The 16,203-nt window shown below is 43.1% G+C and overlaps 2 protein-coding genes across 4 annotated transcripts; one reads left to right on the top strand and one right to left on the bottom strand.

The window, feature by feature from the left end:
* Window positions 1-1,455: 1,455 nt before the first annotated feature.
* LOC111844731 (CMRF35-like molecule 7) lies at window positions 1,456-4,945 on the top strand. Its single transcript, XM_023813463.2, has 5 exons — window positions 1,456-1,659; window positions 3,451-3,777; window positions 3,955-4,006; window positions 4,459-4,604; window positions 4,699-4,945. Exons 1-5 carry the CDS (start codon window positions 1,617-1,619, stop codon window positions 4,761-4,763), a joined length of 633 nt encoding a protein of 210 aa, XP_023669231.2. The 5' UTR covers window positions 1,456-1,616; the 3' UTR covers window positions 4,764-4,945.
* LOC111844724 (ras-related protein Rab-7b-like) lies at window positions 1,973-16,041 on the bottom strand. Of its 3 annotated transcripts, none has more exons than XM_072713001.1 (7): window positions 12,602-16,041; window positions 11,715-11,869; window positions 11,095-11,221; window positions 10,417-10,632; window positions 8,175-8,300; window positions 7,171-7,257; window positions 1,973-4,594 (listed from the first exon to the last, which is right to left on the bottom strand). In XM_072713001.1, the coding sequence occupies exons 2-6, from the start codon at window positions 11,756-11,758 to the stop codon at window positions 7,174-7,176; spliced, it is 597 nt and encodes a 198-aa protein (XP_072569102.1). In that variant the 5' UTR covers window positions 11,759-11,869; window positions 12,602-16,041; the 3' UTR covers window positions 1,973-4,594; window positions 7,171-7,173. The 3 variants fall into 3 exon arrangements, with proteins under 3 accessions (XP_072569102.1, XP_072569101.1, XP_072569100.1); XM_072713000.1 differs by lacking the exon at window positions 1,973-4,594 and having other exon boundaries at window positions 5,939-7,257; window positions 12,602-12,762; window positions 12,950-16,041; XM_072712999.1 differs by lacking the exon at window positions 1,973-4,594 and having other exon boundaries at window positions 5,939-7,257.
* Window positions 16,042-16,203: the final 162 nt, after the last annotated feature.

The following is a 16,203-nucleotide window of genomic DNA, read 5'->3' as shown; positions in this document are numbered from 1 at the left end:
AACATGGATTTAGGAGAGGTAGATCCTGCTTAACGAATCTACTTGAGTTCTTTGAGGAAGCTACAAGTGAAATTGATCACAACAAGGCCTATGATGTGATTTACTTAGATTTCCAGAAGGCCTTTGATGTTGTCCCCCACAAACGGCTCTTGCTAAAGCTTAAAGCTGCAGGGATTTTAGGAACTGTGGCAGCTTGGATCAAAAACTGGCTAACTGACAGGAAGCAGCGAGTAGTTATTAGAGGCACAATGTCACAGTGGGCCTCCGTTCATAGTGGGGTACCGCAGGGTTCAATTTTAGGACCACTATTGTTCCTAATTTACATTAATGATATTGACACAAATACATACTGCACAGTAAACTGGTTAAATTTGCAGACGACACCAAGGTGGGCGGTGTAGCAGATACTGATCTAGCAGCAGAGAGGCTTCAACGGGATCTGGATTTAATTAGCGAATGGGCTGATACTTGGCAGATGAAATTTAACACAGATAAATGTAAGGTAATCCATGCAGGGAGCAGAAATATAAAGTACAGATATTTTATGGGTTCCACTGAAATAAAGGTAGCTGATTACGAGAAAGATCTCGGTATGTATGTTGATGCTTCCATGTCCCACTCTCGCCAGTGTGGGGAAGCAATAAAAAAAGGCGAACAAAATGTTGGGTTATATCTCTAGGTGTGTGGAGTTTAAGTCAAGGGAGGTGATGTTACACTTATATAATTCCTTGGTAAGACCCCACCTAGAATACTGTGTGCAGGTTTGGTCACCATACCTCAAGAAGGACATTGCTGCCTTAGAAAAGGTGCAACGAAGAGCTACGAGAATGATTCCTGGTCTTAGAGGAATGTCTTATGAGGAGAGGTTAGCGGAACTGAATCTGTTTAGCCTTGAGCAAAGGAGACTAAGGGGGGATATGATTCAGGTCTATAAGATTCTAACGGGTCTGGATGCTGTTCAGCCAAATGACTATTTCAATATTAGTCTAAATACTAGAACTCGTGGCCATAAATGGAAATTAGCGGGAGAACATTTTAAAACAAATTTGAGGAAGCACTTCTTTACACAGCGTGTAGTTAGAGTATGGAATAGTCTTCCTGCTAGTGTAGTGGAAGCTAAAACCATGGGTTCCTTTAAATTAGAGCTAGATAAGATTTTAACAACTCTGAGCTATTAGTTAAGTTCTCCCCAAACGAGCTTGATGGGCCGAATGGCCTCCTCTCGTTTGTAAATTTCTTATGTTCTTATGTAAATTCTCAGCCATTGCTGTCCAGATAGTCTGCTCAATTCACTGAAATGAGACAAAATGATCCAATAGCCCCCCACCCCCCTTCAGTCAGGCAAAAGATATGAAATGGCCATGCAAAACAAAGACCAGAAACAGATTTCATTGTTTTTTCTATGAGCACACAAGTTGCCTGTTTTTTCTGCAGGAACATAGAGCTCCAACCTCTGAAAGGGCCAAGCCAGCAACTTCCACAGAGGTTGTGCAATAGTCACTTGGCGGTCATTCATTCGGAGTGCGCTAGCACCAGGCTCCAGGGGACCGGCGTGTCAGGTGGGCTCTGTCTCCATCCTGCTCAGTGGATCTACCTCAGTCTGACCAGACTTGGCCATGATCACGTGGTGGCCAGCCGTGCTAATCGCAGCCACCATAGGTAAGACTTCAGAACTTCTGTTTGGCTGGGATTGATGCTAGCTCAGCTGTAGCTAATCGCAATGCACTTAAAAGAAGTATATAATAAAATATTTAATGATGTTTTTAAGCGAAATATTAGCATCTTCTGTATATTTATGTATAATGTTCTTCTTGGGGGGTTGTTTTTCATTAAGATAAAATAAGACTATATTGATCCCAGGAGCAAATTCTTTTGCATACAGCACCAAAGTACATTGCACAAATATAAAGAAGGATACATATTGCAAACAGGACATGGTGCAGGAAATAAAAAATATAAATTATTGCGTGTGTGCTTTACAAAACAAACTGCATTTTATTAGTCTGCCTTTGTAATATCAGTGGTTTAGATGCATGTTTCCTTTTACCGTTACATTTAATTCAATGACTAATCAATCGTGTGAGGTGCTATGCTAATTTATTTATAATGGTTCATTTACTCTTTGGAGTGGAAAAAAATTAGAAATACCAAAATACAATTAAACAAAGAAAAAACTAAAAACAAAAAAACTAAAGATGAAATGAAAAAAAGATGAAATCGCTGCATAGAAAAATATTTAGAAATTGGATAATACAAAGAGGTATTATGCCAGTCACAGGGGCAATCACATAGTGTTCAGGTTTTCAGAGATGTAAACAATGGGGGATTGCTCTACAATCAAGTGACGATCGGGTTTACAATGGTGTCCATTTTATCGATTCTGTTAATAGTATTGATTTAACAGACATCATGAGCACTGAGAATAATACCTGAGAGCCCATGGTAGCTCGAGTAGGAGTATGATCACGGCAAGCCTGTAGTCACTCCCAGGGAATACAGGGCAGAAGGCTGGTGTACATGCTGGATGGAATGCCAGTCCATCACATGGAACAAACACACGCACAATTGGGGGGGCTGGGGGTGGCTGAGCACCTGCCATTTTGCCCAAATTATTTAATGTGAACTTGTGCGTGAGCTTTAAAGCTGTCGTGAACCCCTTTTTTAACCTTTGAGTAGCTGCCCCTCAAGATGTCTCTGCAGAGTCATGCTTCAGAGACACCATTTCTTCTGTTTAAGTGCACAGTAAGAATACAAGTGATGCCCTAAGGTAAAACAAGGCATCTCTCTCAGTGGCTTAGTGGAAAAATATGCTGGTCATCTTGCTCCAGTGACAGCAGAAACCTCATGTGATCTTGACTCATCGACCACAGCGTTGCAGAAATAGCTCCTCTATCAGTGCATTTTGTCCCTTTTTCCTGAACACACATCCACACGTGCCCACGCGTGAACGTGCACATTAATTCTTTAACTGCTCACAAATATGCAAAAAAGCGAGTGGTTTTTAGCATTCATGTCTTGCTAATGTACAGTGCTTTGCAAAAGTATTGAACCCATATTCTTCCTGCCAGTATTTTTTATTGCAAATTTATATGGTACATTTACAAAGTCAAAATCAATGATTTTGTCAGCTAATGTTTCAAAGCAAATCAAAAACTTAATAATGCCACTTTCATAAGTATTCAACTCCAACAGATCAGTATTTGGTTTATGTATCATTTGTAATTCAGGCAAATCTGATCATCGGGGTATAATACTTTTGCAAAGCACCAAACGCATCGCATTTGCTTTACGTATTTTGTGTGTCCTGCATGTTTCTTCACACCCAAAACCTTTATTTGCATATTTATTTTTCCTTCTCAGCATAAGCCATTGAGATACATGCCCGAGTATGACATACCTGTCTACCCGCCATTAAGGCAGCCTTTGTGTAACAGTGGCTCTCCACCCCAGGCTACTTGGTCGATGGGGATCAGGAGATCCGAGTCCCTCAGGGAGCAAACATCACTCTGCTCTGCCGCTACAGCCCTCTGCAGCGGCAGCGTGTCAAAGGTTGGTACCGACAGAGTCCCAGCGGACTGGTGCCACTGGGCCGGACAAATGGCTGGGTGGCCCTTAGCCACATGGGCCGGCTGGAGGTGAGCGATGAGTGGCAGAAGGGCAAGGTGCAGGTGAGCATGGTGGAGGTGGGGGCCACGGACACGGGGGAGTACTGCTGCGCGTCTACCATGCTGTTTGGCGTAGACATCATCCGGCGGTTCACACTGCATGTGTCTCAGGGTATGTACAGCCTTCTGACCCCCAATTCAAGTGTAGAGGAAAAGTCAGCATCACCACAATGTTCCTAGATATCAGCACTGACTCGGTGCTCCAGCACTGGATTCTGAGAACTGCAATGACATTCACCCTGACATTGTGAGCCTATTGGTACTGAACCTGACACTGTCACATCAACAGGTGAGAAGCTGGATCATATGGGTGGACCAGGTGAAACACAAACACCAAACAGGTATCAAGGCATCTGTGCATTGGTCATGAGATAAACAGAGCCTGTTTGGGAAGCGAAGCTAGACCAGAAATTGCAACATCCATCCATAACTGCTCATCTGAACACCAGTCGACCTCAAGGCAAACATACTCACATATATACTATGAGCTCTTTAGAATAGAATAGTGATACTTCATTATTTCCTGTGGGGTAATTCTCTTTGCCTCATCTCGCTCTTCGCACGGACATGTGACCGAACTTGCAAACTCCACACACACACACAGGTGGGGTTCAAAATGCCAGTGGGAGAGGCGTGAGACTACAGTGATACCCATGGAATACCATAAGGAAAGCCAGTAGTGCACACTAAATATCAAGGTTAGGCGCAAATCTAACATGCATAAAAACACCACTGTTAAATTATGCTTTAGATCCTGGAAACTCTTGTCACGCTGCATAACTGTGTTTGGCAGCCTGATCCACATACTGGAGCGCAGCCGGACTGGCCAGGAGGATCCAGCATCTCTCTTTGGTGTGTGGAGCTGGGCAAGGTGGCTGCTCTTCTGGCTGATGTCCTCAGGGGCTGTTCTGAGCAGCATCATCATATCACTGAAGAAAAGTAAGACCCAAGATCAAATGAATGAGACTTGATGCTGAGCTTGGGGGTTGCTAGCTGGAGGTCTCACTTTGTGACTCTCTCTGTCTCTGCACAGGTAGGCTATGCGATCATCATCAGTCTGCAGCGGGACATAGTGATGTTGAAGAAAAGATACTTTGAAATGCTCTTCAACCGTGTGTGCGTGCGAGTGGGTATACCTTACCTTATGGGGACACAATGTCCCCACAAAGTGATGAATACCTGTTTTTTTCCCTTATGGGACCAGTTTCTTGGTCCCCATAAAGGAAAACTCAATTTAATAAAAATTTGTGACTGCAATGAAAAAACTAAAAATGCAAAAACTCTTGTATTTTGCTTGGTTACTTATGGTTAGGGCTGGGTGGGGGTTAAGGCCGTCATAGTTAACGTTAGCATTTTCCCACAGGAATGAAAGAGCGGTCCCCATAAAAATATATGTTTACCCAATGTGTGTGTGTGTGTGTGTGTGTGTGTGTGCGTGCGTGCACGTGCGTGTGTGTGTGTGTCCCGAAAAAGGGAACAAACTGCACTGATAGAGGCATTATTTCTGTAACACTGTGGTTGATGAACCAAGATCACATGTGGTTTCTGCTGACACTGAAGATGACGGCATATTTTTCCACTAAACCACAGTGAAAGATGCCTGGTTTTACCTTAGGGTGTCCGTTGCATTTAGATTTCCTTATAAGGATATTTTTCTAAATGTAATGTTCGGTAGAACATTGAAGTATAAATCCTACACTCAGTGAGCACTTCATTAGCTACACCTGATCACTGCTCCCTCAAGCAGTGAATCACGTATAAATACATACACATACACATAGACAGGCTAAAGTGATTCAGTTACTGTTTGTCTAAGCATTAAAATGGCATGTTCTGTATTATTTTAAATGTGGTATGAATGTTGATGCCAGATGTGGTGCTTCTAACATTTTTCGAGTAGGATCATGATCCACAAATTTATCACGATTATTCTTCAAGTTGGTTTGTAAGACTATTTTGCAAGTTACTGAACAGTTCCCATACTCGTCCGGGTGTTCTCTTTTGAACTGGTTAAAATGGTTCATTGAGTTGCCATCCAATGCGTGAACCTTATCTTTGCAAATTTTGCAAATAACTGTTGTTTGCACCGTGTCGGTTTTGGAAAACCATAAGAAGTTCGCCTTTACCGATGCTGAATTCTTTTTGGAATCAACTCCCCCATGCCGTTCATGCTGTCACGTTGCCCAATAGGAAGTGTGCTGCATGTTGCGCATTGCATGTTGGGATGAGGGCGCGGATGTGAGAGAGGAAGAAATCCAAGGCACTACCTACTGTTTGCTGTTACCAGTTTATTGGTTTGTCGAAACCAACCCACACACCCCTACCTCAAGACACATTTTTCCGTGGTCATTAAGTTTCATGCCAAAAAAGTAAAATGTTGTTGACTAGGGTAGGGTGTGACAACAGCAAAAGTAACTTTTTAAAAACCACACACTGCAAACCTGCTTTTGGGTCACGACATACCAGTTAATAAATACTCCACTACAGTACTGTAGGAAAAATCAGCTCAAATAATTTTGATCTCCATCAATGTGTAGGGAAATTAATTATTCTTTTATTGTTTATTTGTTTTTATTTATTTATTGTTTTATTTGTTTATGATGATGTTTATTGATCAATTATTGTGCCTGAATGGTTGGTTCCTGGAAACTCTATTATGGAATCCCGAGTTCATCTGTTAATGGGAGACTTGAATGGGATTCACTAATTACCAGTATCACTCAATAACCTGGGTTAGAATGACTGTCCACCGAACATACTTCACCGGGCAATGTAGCGATTATGTAGCAAAGCTCTTCTCATGGTCATTGAGAGAGAGCTTGAGGTTTAGAGCTTAGGAGCCTGTTCACACAGAGGCAGTGACCTGTACACTTGTGCATTGTATAAAAGACGTGCATTATTTCTGACTAATGGTACACTATAATACAACAGACATTACACATAACATCAAACAATATACAAATAACACAATAATATCAACCACAGAATGAAATATGGAAATACAGTGACCAGATTTAAATGGGTACCCTTAAAAGGCAAATACTGTTTGACTAGTGGGACATAGTCTCTGGATCTACTGTAAATGAACTTGAGATGGTGGAATTGGTACAGGATTGCTTTTTACTCCATTCTTGATCTCAGGATAGGATTGGAAAATTTGAGGTATATATACTCTATAGGTATACCTAAAAATTGGCCAACTACTATATTTAAAGTGCCATTTCAAATAAAATCTAAACATGTAAACAAGAAAAATAAAACCAAACATCTCCTGGTTGGTGTCATCCCACCCGGCCCCTCATGACATCCATGTCAAAATAATGGGCAGCCAGTAAAAACAGCAGATCATTCACCTAATATTCTGAGATATATCTGCCTACAATAATGAGCGATACAACAGGGTTAGAGAGGTTCAAGCCAAAGGTCCCTTGCAACAAGCAGCTTCAGACACAATGGACTCTAGGTTCCATCTGCACTAATTCACTAATTGTCTTATGGAATTCACCTTCTACGCACAGCAGGTCTTCTGCCCTTTATTGTCCTCCTTCAGTTTGATGGAGTCTGTCAGGTTGCTCACAAACTTCTCTTTGTGCTGCCAAAAGGTGAGGTGGGGGGGGAGTAACGTGAGTAAACCGTGGGGCCGACTCCAAGCATGGTTAGACTTTTTTGTTACTTTTCAAGACAATGCTGACCAATCACACATCATCAGCCTAACAAATAGACTGCAGAACATCAGACACATGGCACTTCTACACACAATCGATGAGAATAATGTTAACTGATACCCACAGAGTTGTGGCAATGAATGTGCTGGCTGACATTTTTGTGAAAAAAAGACTGTATAGCACAGACACATCACTGTGGTGGAATGGATGTCAATGCAGTTTGTGTCCAAGGCAGCTCTCCTGTAAGGGCAGATCCAGGGCTTAACCCAGAACCCTGCCAAAGGGCTCGCATAAGACCGTGACAGACGATGCAGCCACAAACGTGCAAACCTGAAACTTTAACGTGCTCTGATGCAGCTGCTGCTCAGCCTGCTTCTTTTAGAAAAAAAATTGCAGTATCCATCCAGCAACAACCCGAGAAGAGAGAGCGGGGTGACGTGAAAGACGTTCATTGGGTCCGAAAAATTACTTTCAATCCTTCCTCATTTGGTTCTGACTATTCCAGGACTTCATGTAAACAAAGCCACATTATACACCAAATGAACAAAACATGACAAAAAGATTTGGAGCTGAAGCCTCACTAGTCGGACCCTGGCGCAGTCACTGGTTTAAGTGATTCAGGACCCCTTTCCATTTTACTTGACAGCCAGGGCTTCACTGTTGAGTAGAAATATGATACTTAAGTAACCTGTCAGTTCTTACCACCACCTCTGTCGCTTTGAGTTGATTTAAACAAGTACATTCCTACTGTTGCTATTCAGGAAGGTGACAGGGGCTCTGCTGGAATGAGTGTACATCTACCTGGTCTAGAGGAGTGTGAGTTATGGTAGCACAGATGTCTTACCCAGCAGAGGGCATAGCTGGCTACTGCAGTGAAGGCCTTCTCCACATTGATGCTCTCCTTGGCGCTCACCTCGAAATAGGTCAGGTTCCTCTCATTACACCAGGCCTCAGCCTCCGCCCGACTCACCTGCAAAAGTACTCAGCTTCTTAGGGATGCCATGACTGGGCTAGAGTGGTCTCAGGGGTGGGGGTGAGGGGTAGGGGGGGCAAGGATGACTCCAAGGGCCCCTGACTGACTGGGGCCCTAAAAAATTTGGAATATAATTGGATTGGTCTGGGCTGAGAGGCCAATATGATATGCCTTCATAGGGTCCAAAATCTCTAGCAGTACCCCTGGGTGCAGGGATAAACAAAATGAACAAATCATCCAAATGTTGTAACAGGTATCATCAGAGGACTGGCTGTTGAATACCCTTGTGTAGCTTTCCTAACCTGACTTCTGCATGAGGCCTAATTTTGTCCCAGGCCAGGAAATTATGTGCAGCAGGCCTACATCTCAAGAGAAAAAGGTTCTGCTAATAATAGTTGTATAAAACCTACCAGAAACCCCAAAAACCCCAAATTCTTCTGTAACTGCTTATCCAGTACAAGTTCACAGTGTATAAAGCATGTGTGCAGTTTGTCCAAACATTTCTCTGAGTAGATCTAGCCATCCACAGTGTTACATGTACACACGTATGTCATGTCCTGCCCTGCCTGACCCTTCTGTTGCCTTCCTGGCGTGGCCTTAACACTAGAAAGACTGACTGGGTCAATTGATCCAAATCAAACAAAATCACTGCTATTTCTCATTGAAGTTCTTGCTACAAAAATCTGAAAAAATCTGACTTTTATTTTTTTATCATTCTTGAACAGAACATGGTAACACAAATGAAGTTGCTGGTGAAATTAGTATTTTACAGCAGTATATACCTAGAAAGACTGACTGGGTCAATTGACGTAATGTCATGCAAATGAATTAGATAACCAAGTCATAATAACAATAACATAATAGTCATAACACCATTACCGACAGGGCAACTTGAGAGAAGAGTCAGCTGTCAAGTCACGGTCGCTTGTAAACGCAACAAAACTGTCACTACCTGTGACACGTGCAAGCGTCCTGTTTGCGGCAAATGCTTGGCCAAAATATGCATGAGCTGTCAAACGAAAGCTAACTGAAGCTAACTTTTTTCAGATTTTTGTAGCAAGAACTTCAATGAGAAATAGCAGTGATTTTGTTTGATTTGGGTCAATTGACCCAGTCAGTCTTTCTAGTGTTAATGAGTCACATCTGCTGATTGCTTGTCCTACCTCTCGTTCCAGCCCTTGAGGGATTCACTCCAGCTGCCCCTTGTTTGCGCCCTTGTTAGCCCTGTTTATTAGTGCTTCCCTGTCTTGTGTTAGTTAGTTCCATCATTGATGTTGCGTGCCCCTGTCTAGTGTGCCTTAGCCTCTCCCTTTTGATCCACCACAATCCTGTTTTGTTTTTAATCCTAAATTAAGTGAATTAACCTCACTTGTTTGCCCTGAATCCCGCTCCCGCCTCCGCAATTCCTCTCAGTTCCTTGACAACGTAAACCTACGTATTTTGTTTTTTTTTTGTTGTTTACTATTTGTCACCTTATTGGTCCCATGACTGGTTGAATTTCTGCCAATCAGTGTTGTGCAATGAACAGCCTGCAAAGTGGGATGAGCAGAATGTTCAAAGATGGCTGCTCCTGAGATGGACTGGTTTGGCTGAAGCTTGTGAAGATTTTGTTTGTGCCTTCCTTTATGCTATCTCTTGATGCTAACTTTTTTTTTCCATCTTACATATATGCACGGGGTAAGAGACTGGGTAGGCAAGAGGTACACATCTACACATCCACGCAGAGCTACACTAACAAGGAGGGTAGGTGCCAATCCATATGTTTCATTTGGACAGTATAGCTAAGTAATTTTCTTTTCTTTGTTTTTCTTCTTGATAGTAAGGATTAGGGTTTTGAGATCTGTTTTATTTGTCTCTTTTCTTTTCTTTGGCTCCATCTTTGTCCCTTATTACCTTCAGTGTCATGATTATTTGCATATCCGTAATATTGGGTGAATAAAAGGGCCATTATATTGTATCTTCCCAAATCCGTGTGGACTACATTACTACATTTTTACATTACTACATTATTACATTATTACATCACTCTTCTTCCTGCTTGTAGTGCACTTCAGTCCCCTGCTCACCTGTTACGGCCTCCTGATTTACAGCAGGGGCAAAACAACAGTCTCACCTGTCTGTCCTTAACATCTGCTTTGTTGCCCAGAACAATAAATGGTAAGTCAGCGTCCGCTGCCTGGCTCTGTTCCAGAATGCTCTGCCTCCAGCTGTCCAGCTCTCTGAAGGTGTCCTGGTCTGTGAGGTCAAAGGTCAGGATGCAGCCATCCAGCCCCCTGTAGAAAAGTGAGACCATCGAGCGGAACCTTTCCTGTGCTCCAGTGTCCCAGACCTGCCGGAAAAGGTGTACTGTCACTGGCACTGGAATACAGCTCAGGTGATTTGGAGGCAGGCAGGTACAGAGGTTTGCCCAGTTACATAACATCACACCCTCCCCCCCAGCCGAGCACCTGTCCCTTTAAGTCTCTGCATGGCCCTTTTTGAGTGGCAGGATTGTAGAATCGTATGCAGTGAGGAATTTGTCCTTCACTCTCCTCGCACAGGAATAAACATGCAATACATTATAGCACTAAATCTCTGTTCCAGTGCTTTGTCAGTGTGTGTCAGTGCTGATAGTAGGTCTGTGCTGTGCATTGTGTTGGGTTCTGTATTATCGTGACTGAGTGTCTAGGCACCTGAGTGCCTGTGTGGTGCATTAATATTGAGCATAATGAGGTTTCAGTGCTGGACAGCATGTCTGTCTTAGATGGGTTGGGTGTGTAGCATGTCAGTAATCGCTCTAAGGGCAGCTTACCTGTAACCTAACAGCCTGGCCATTCACACTGATGCCCTTCTGTTGGATATTGGCTCCCAGAGTGCAACGATAGTCCTCATAGAAGATGTTGTGTATGTACCGGTGCAAGATGGAGGTTTTTCCCACCCTACACATCAGGACCAGATGGTGATGAAACCGAAATGGGCTACTTAAGCAGGAACTACCGTCACCTACATGAACATAGTTAGCTGAGAACCAAAAAGTTGAATGAGACACATATATCTCAGCCCAGACAGAGGACTACTGACCGTATTAGAGTGTTTACCAATTCAGTTCAATTCAAATGTATTTATATATTCACAATATTCACATTTTTACAATATTACATTATCCCTATCCAATGCCCCCAATGAGCAAGCCAGAGGTGACAGTGGCAAGGAGAAATTCCTTAGCAGAAAGAAACCTTGGGAGGAACCAGACCCAAAGGGGGAGTCCAGCCTCCCAGGGTCAGCAGAGGAAGCTGTAACCCTAACCAGACCCAAAGGGAAGTCCAGCCTCCTAGGCCTGGAAAAGGAAGTCCAAAATAGTAGTGGCAGGTGTTTTTTTTCTTTTGCAACTTAGTCATTTGATCTCTTTTACATAATAAAGATTTGTCCTACCCAAGTGCTCCCAATATAATGATCTTCAGGTCAATTTGCCTCATGGGAACCAGTTTTGTGCTGAGCTGTGGCAGAGTCTCTTTCCAGTGGGGATTGTCCTGTCTCTGCACTGAAAGCTTCTGCCGTCCAGTAAGGCACAGCGCCCAGTTATATCACTGAGGAATAGGTAAAGTAAACAGTGACAATTTTGTTTGAAAGTTCACACAGTCAGTCCTCTTAACCGCCCTCAACATCCACCCTCAGTGGCTCAGCTCCTCCCCATCTCACCAGAAACAAGTTTCACAGATTCAAGCCTCCACATGTAAGTTGGTTAACTAGGTATTTCCTGAACCGAGTTGCCTGGCATTTGTAGCAGTAAAAATAAGGAATAAGTCACCATTTATTTCAGACAACAGACTAACTCTGAGATTTTAGATATTCATACTCAAGGATTAGTTAAAGGAGGTAGTATCTGTCACATTGCAGTTGATGCATGCACAGTCCTGTATTTTTCTACAAATACAGCTGATAAATGTGTTTGGCCTACCTTAAACTTAGAAAATAAAATAGCAAAAGCATCCTGGGAATACCACTGTGTGCTTCGCTGAAGTGCTTTCACAGGTTAATAGCTGCCAGTTTGAAAGCAAGCCACTGAAGACAATAATGAAAATACTGAACTTTTCCCTATACATACATTCCTGAACAGGACCCTGACTGTTCTGAGAAACCTGTCAAAAATACCATGGAACCAAGTTCTCTTGAGATTCTTCTTGGATTCCAAGCTGGAGCTATACCACAAAAGAGAGATCAGCCCCAGTGAAGTGACCAGGCCTGGTCCCTGAGGGTCAAGGGATGGTCTAGTGTCCATTTATAAATTAATGAAGGGACTTTAGGCAATTGCCTCTTACCTTCCAGGTGCCTGTTGACGCTGTGGTTCTCTAGCCCTTGAGGACTGACACAGCCTATTATACTGGTTCCTACTGTGCTGTATAGTCCAGTGACTGCAGTGTGGTCTGTTATGAAATCTCCTCCTCGCAGAAGACATGTGAGACACGCCCCCTTCCTCACTCTTGAGAGTTGCAAAACAGGAGGACAGGATTTGTCAGGTGAAAGTCTCTCAACACGGAATGTGGTTATTGTTAGTCATCAACCACTGCAGGGGTGTGGCAAATCTGGAGTCAGTCCCAGGGAACATACAGGATGAGTTAGGGGAGAGTCTGGAAGGGATGCCAGGTGAACATCCCATACATACATACTAGATTATTTGGAGCAGTGTTTCTCAACCCAGTCGTCAGGGACCCCCAGACCACATTTTTGCTCCCTCCCAGCTCCTGGTAGGAAGAAAAAACTTGCATTGTCTCAGGGCCAGCTTGAGAAACACGGTTTTAGAGACAGCTACACTGCATGTCTTTGACCAAAATAAATATGGACAGAATTGATCAACTTCACACACAGTGAGGGCAGGAACTGAGCGAACAAATCAAAGGTCACTACACTATGTCCCGCTTGTTATTATTAATAATGCAATATGACTACCACAATATTCTAAGGATGGAGGGTTTGAATTTACAGTATTTTACCCACTTCTTTCCTCTGAATGCTATGCTCTGCCTGTCTCATAGTGATTTCATTAATAGCAAAGATCAGTCTGAAGCAACCAGTTACCTGCCTGTCAAATCGATCTCTTCAGATGTCTATCTGATGGCATGTTGGCATCTTAGGGACGAGCTCCAAGGATGGTAACCTCACACCACCATCTCAATGACAATGCATTGGGTCCCATAATCAGGGGTGGATTAATGCATAGGATACTCTAGGCTAAAGCCCAAGGCCCTAGCAAACAGCAGGATCCCGCTCTACCAAAAATGAAACAGCTGAGCTTGACAAGATGTACTGCCAGCACCTTTCTCACTGATCATTTATGTTACATTGTTTTATGCTCTCGTTTCTCTTTTGGCTCAATAGCAGCTCAGGGAGCCAGCTTGGGAGAAGACCTCCTATAGCAAGCAGGCCCTGAGTTTGACATCCCTGGGTTAGTTAAATCGGCAATACCTGAGTGCCCAAACTGATGTCAGCCTAGGGACCACAGTGACTCATGTTCTACCTGTTAAAACTAAACCCCATCTCAAAGCTTAAACTGATCTCAAACAATAACCCAAACCTTAAAACTCCTGCAGCACAGGAACCCCATCTCACTTGCTTGTATTGCCAGGGGAAGAGCTCTTCCTGTTCTACAGAGCAGTTGCATGTGAAGTTCTCACACAGACATAGCTAAGCACTGTTCAAGAACCTTCCGTATCCACTCTCCGATCAAAACTACATGGCTACAGGCTAGCTCTGCCTGTTTTGCTAGATATAATGTATGATATAATCTCTTAAACATGGATGTGTATGCCATTTGCCACTGACATTCTAGTAACTTCCGCTCCCCCACTAAATTCTTTAGCACTCAATAAACAGCAGCTTAAACAGGACAGAATGATTCTCATGCATGAAAACTTTAGTTATATGTGTAGTACAATCCACTGATTACAAAGGGGTTTAGGAAGGTTGAAGGTGTCTTCTGGTGTCTCTCTGGAAAAAAGCTCCTCTCTGAAGTATGAAATTTTCTAACTTTATAAATGGATAAAAAATCAAATGTAAGTAAAAAGTAACTGGACTGAGCTTATCTTCTTTACACAGGGACCAGCACTAGCACAGATAAAAGAGTGAACCTCACGACAGGGTCTAACTAGGCTACTGGTCTAGCACCACATAAATACAGCACACTTCAGCTTATTTCAGGCATATTCATTACTGTTTTTACATCACTATGGAAACAGCAAAGCTGTGGTTGTTGCCAGCTTAGCACACCACTTTACACATCGAACAGATTAGTCATCTGTCCGAGTCTTTTTTTTTCTCTGTACTTCCTCTTTTTGCAGTATCGCACTTCTGTCTCTGAACGATCGACACATTCAGGGAACTTTCATCCCCAACACTAAAAGATAACCAATGAATACGGATCTTACCTGCACTTTAATCCAAAAATAATTTCTATTCCATGACCATCTATCTAATCACAAGCTGGGAGATATTCTTCAGGAATTTGAGACTGAGGAATTGCATTAACTGACCACAACTAAGGTAGCAAAAGCACATCCTCCACACACACCAGAATTCTAGGTCACTACTGCACCTCCTTGGATACAGATTTATAATATAACGCTCACAGAAAGTTTTGAGACGCTTCTTTAATTCTGCCAAAATGGTATAAATGTATTGTGTTCATAACAAAAGTCTATTGACAAGCATCCATCCATCCATTTTCTCCCACTTATCCGAGGTTGGGTCGCAGGGGCAGCAGTCTCAGCAGGGAAACCCAGCTCTCCCCGGCCACTTCATCCAGCTCCTCTGGGGGAATCCCGAGGCGTTCCCAGGCCAGCCGAGAGACATAGTCCCTCCAGCGTGTCCTGGGTCTTCCCCGGGGCCTCCTCCCAGTGGGACATGCCCGGAATACCTCACCAGGGAGGCGTCCAGGAGGCATCCTAAGCAGATGCCCGAGCCACCTCATCTGGCTCCTCTCGATGCGGAGGAGCAGCGAATGACCGAGCTCCTCACCCTATCTCTAAGGGAGAGCCCAGCCACCCTGCGGAGGAAACTCATTTCGGCCGCTTGTACTCGCGACCTCATTCTTTCGGTCACTACCCACAGCTCGTGACCATAGGTGAGGGTAGGAACGTAGATCGACTGGTAAATTGAGAGCTTTGCCTTTTGGCTCAGCTCCTTCTTCACCACGACAGACCGATGCAGCGCCCGCATCACTGCTGACGCTGCACCGATCCGCCTGTCGATCTCCCGTTCCCACCGATCCCCCCACTTGTGAACAAGACCCCGAGGTACTTAAACTTGACAAGCACATTTAACATATTTGTACATCTTCTGCACAGATATTTTGAAGTGTCATAATTTTTTTGGATGACCCATTCAGTTGTTTTTGCCATTTTGCAATTAATTGCAATTGTAGTCATTGGCTCCCAAAGATATACAAAGATATAATAAACATAAATATTTGGTGTTTTTGTATTATTGTGAAGACTTTACGAATTAAAAAGCACCGAATAAGACTGCTTGTTAGGGTTAGAACAGCTCTTTATAATGTGAGCTTCAATTGATTACTACTTGAAAGAATGTTTCACTTAAAACTACTGCTTGATTCTAATATGATATTTTTGTTAACTAATGAAGTAACCATTTATTTTAGAAAACCAATGCATTTACAGTATTTTTAAAGAATCAAACGAGCATTCCAAGACTTCCTGTGAGCACTGCATAATTATTATCACCAGTAATGTCTAAGCTATGAAAAATTCAATTGTGATACTGGCGAAGTTGCACCTGTTGTTATGGTACTAGTAGTGGTTCAGTGAAGTTATAGTTGGAGATCATAACCTTGCTACTATGAAACTTCCGACTATGATGTGTGGAGTGGTTTAACTACCTGATGTGACTGGAGTGTGGATATATGGCC

Source organism: Paramormyrops kingsleyae, chromosome 6, assembly GCF_048594095.1.
Source record: "Paramormyrops kingsleyae isolate MSU_618 chromosome 6, PKINGS_0.4, whole genome shotgun sequence".
NCBI lineage: Eukaryota > Metazoa > Chordata > Actinopteri > Osteoglossiformes > Mormyridae > Paramormyrops > Paramormyrops kingsleyae.
The sequence above is the reverse complement of the archived record's forward strand: the minus strand, read 5'-3'. Positions and strand labels throughout refer to the sequence as shown.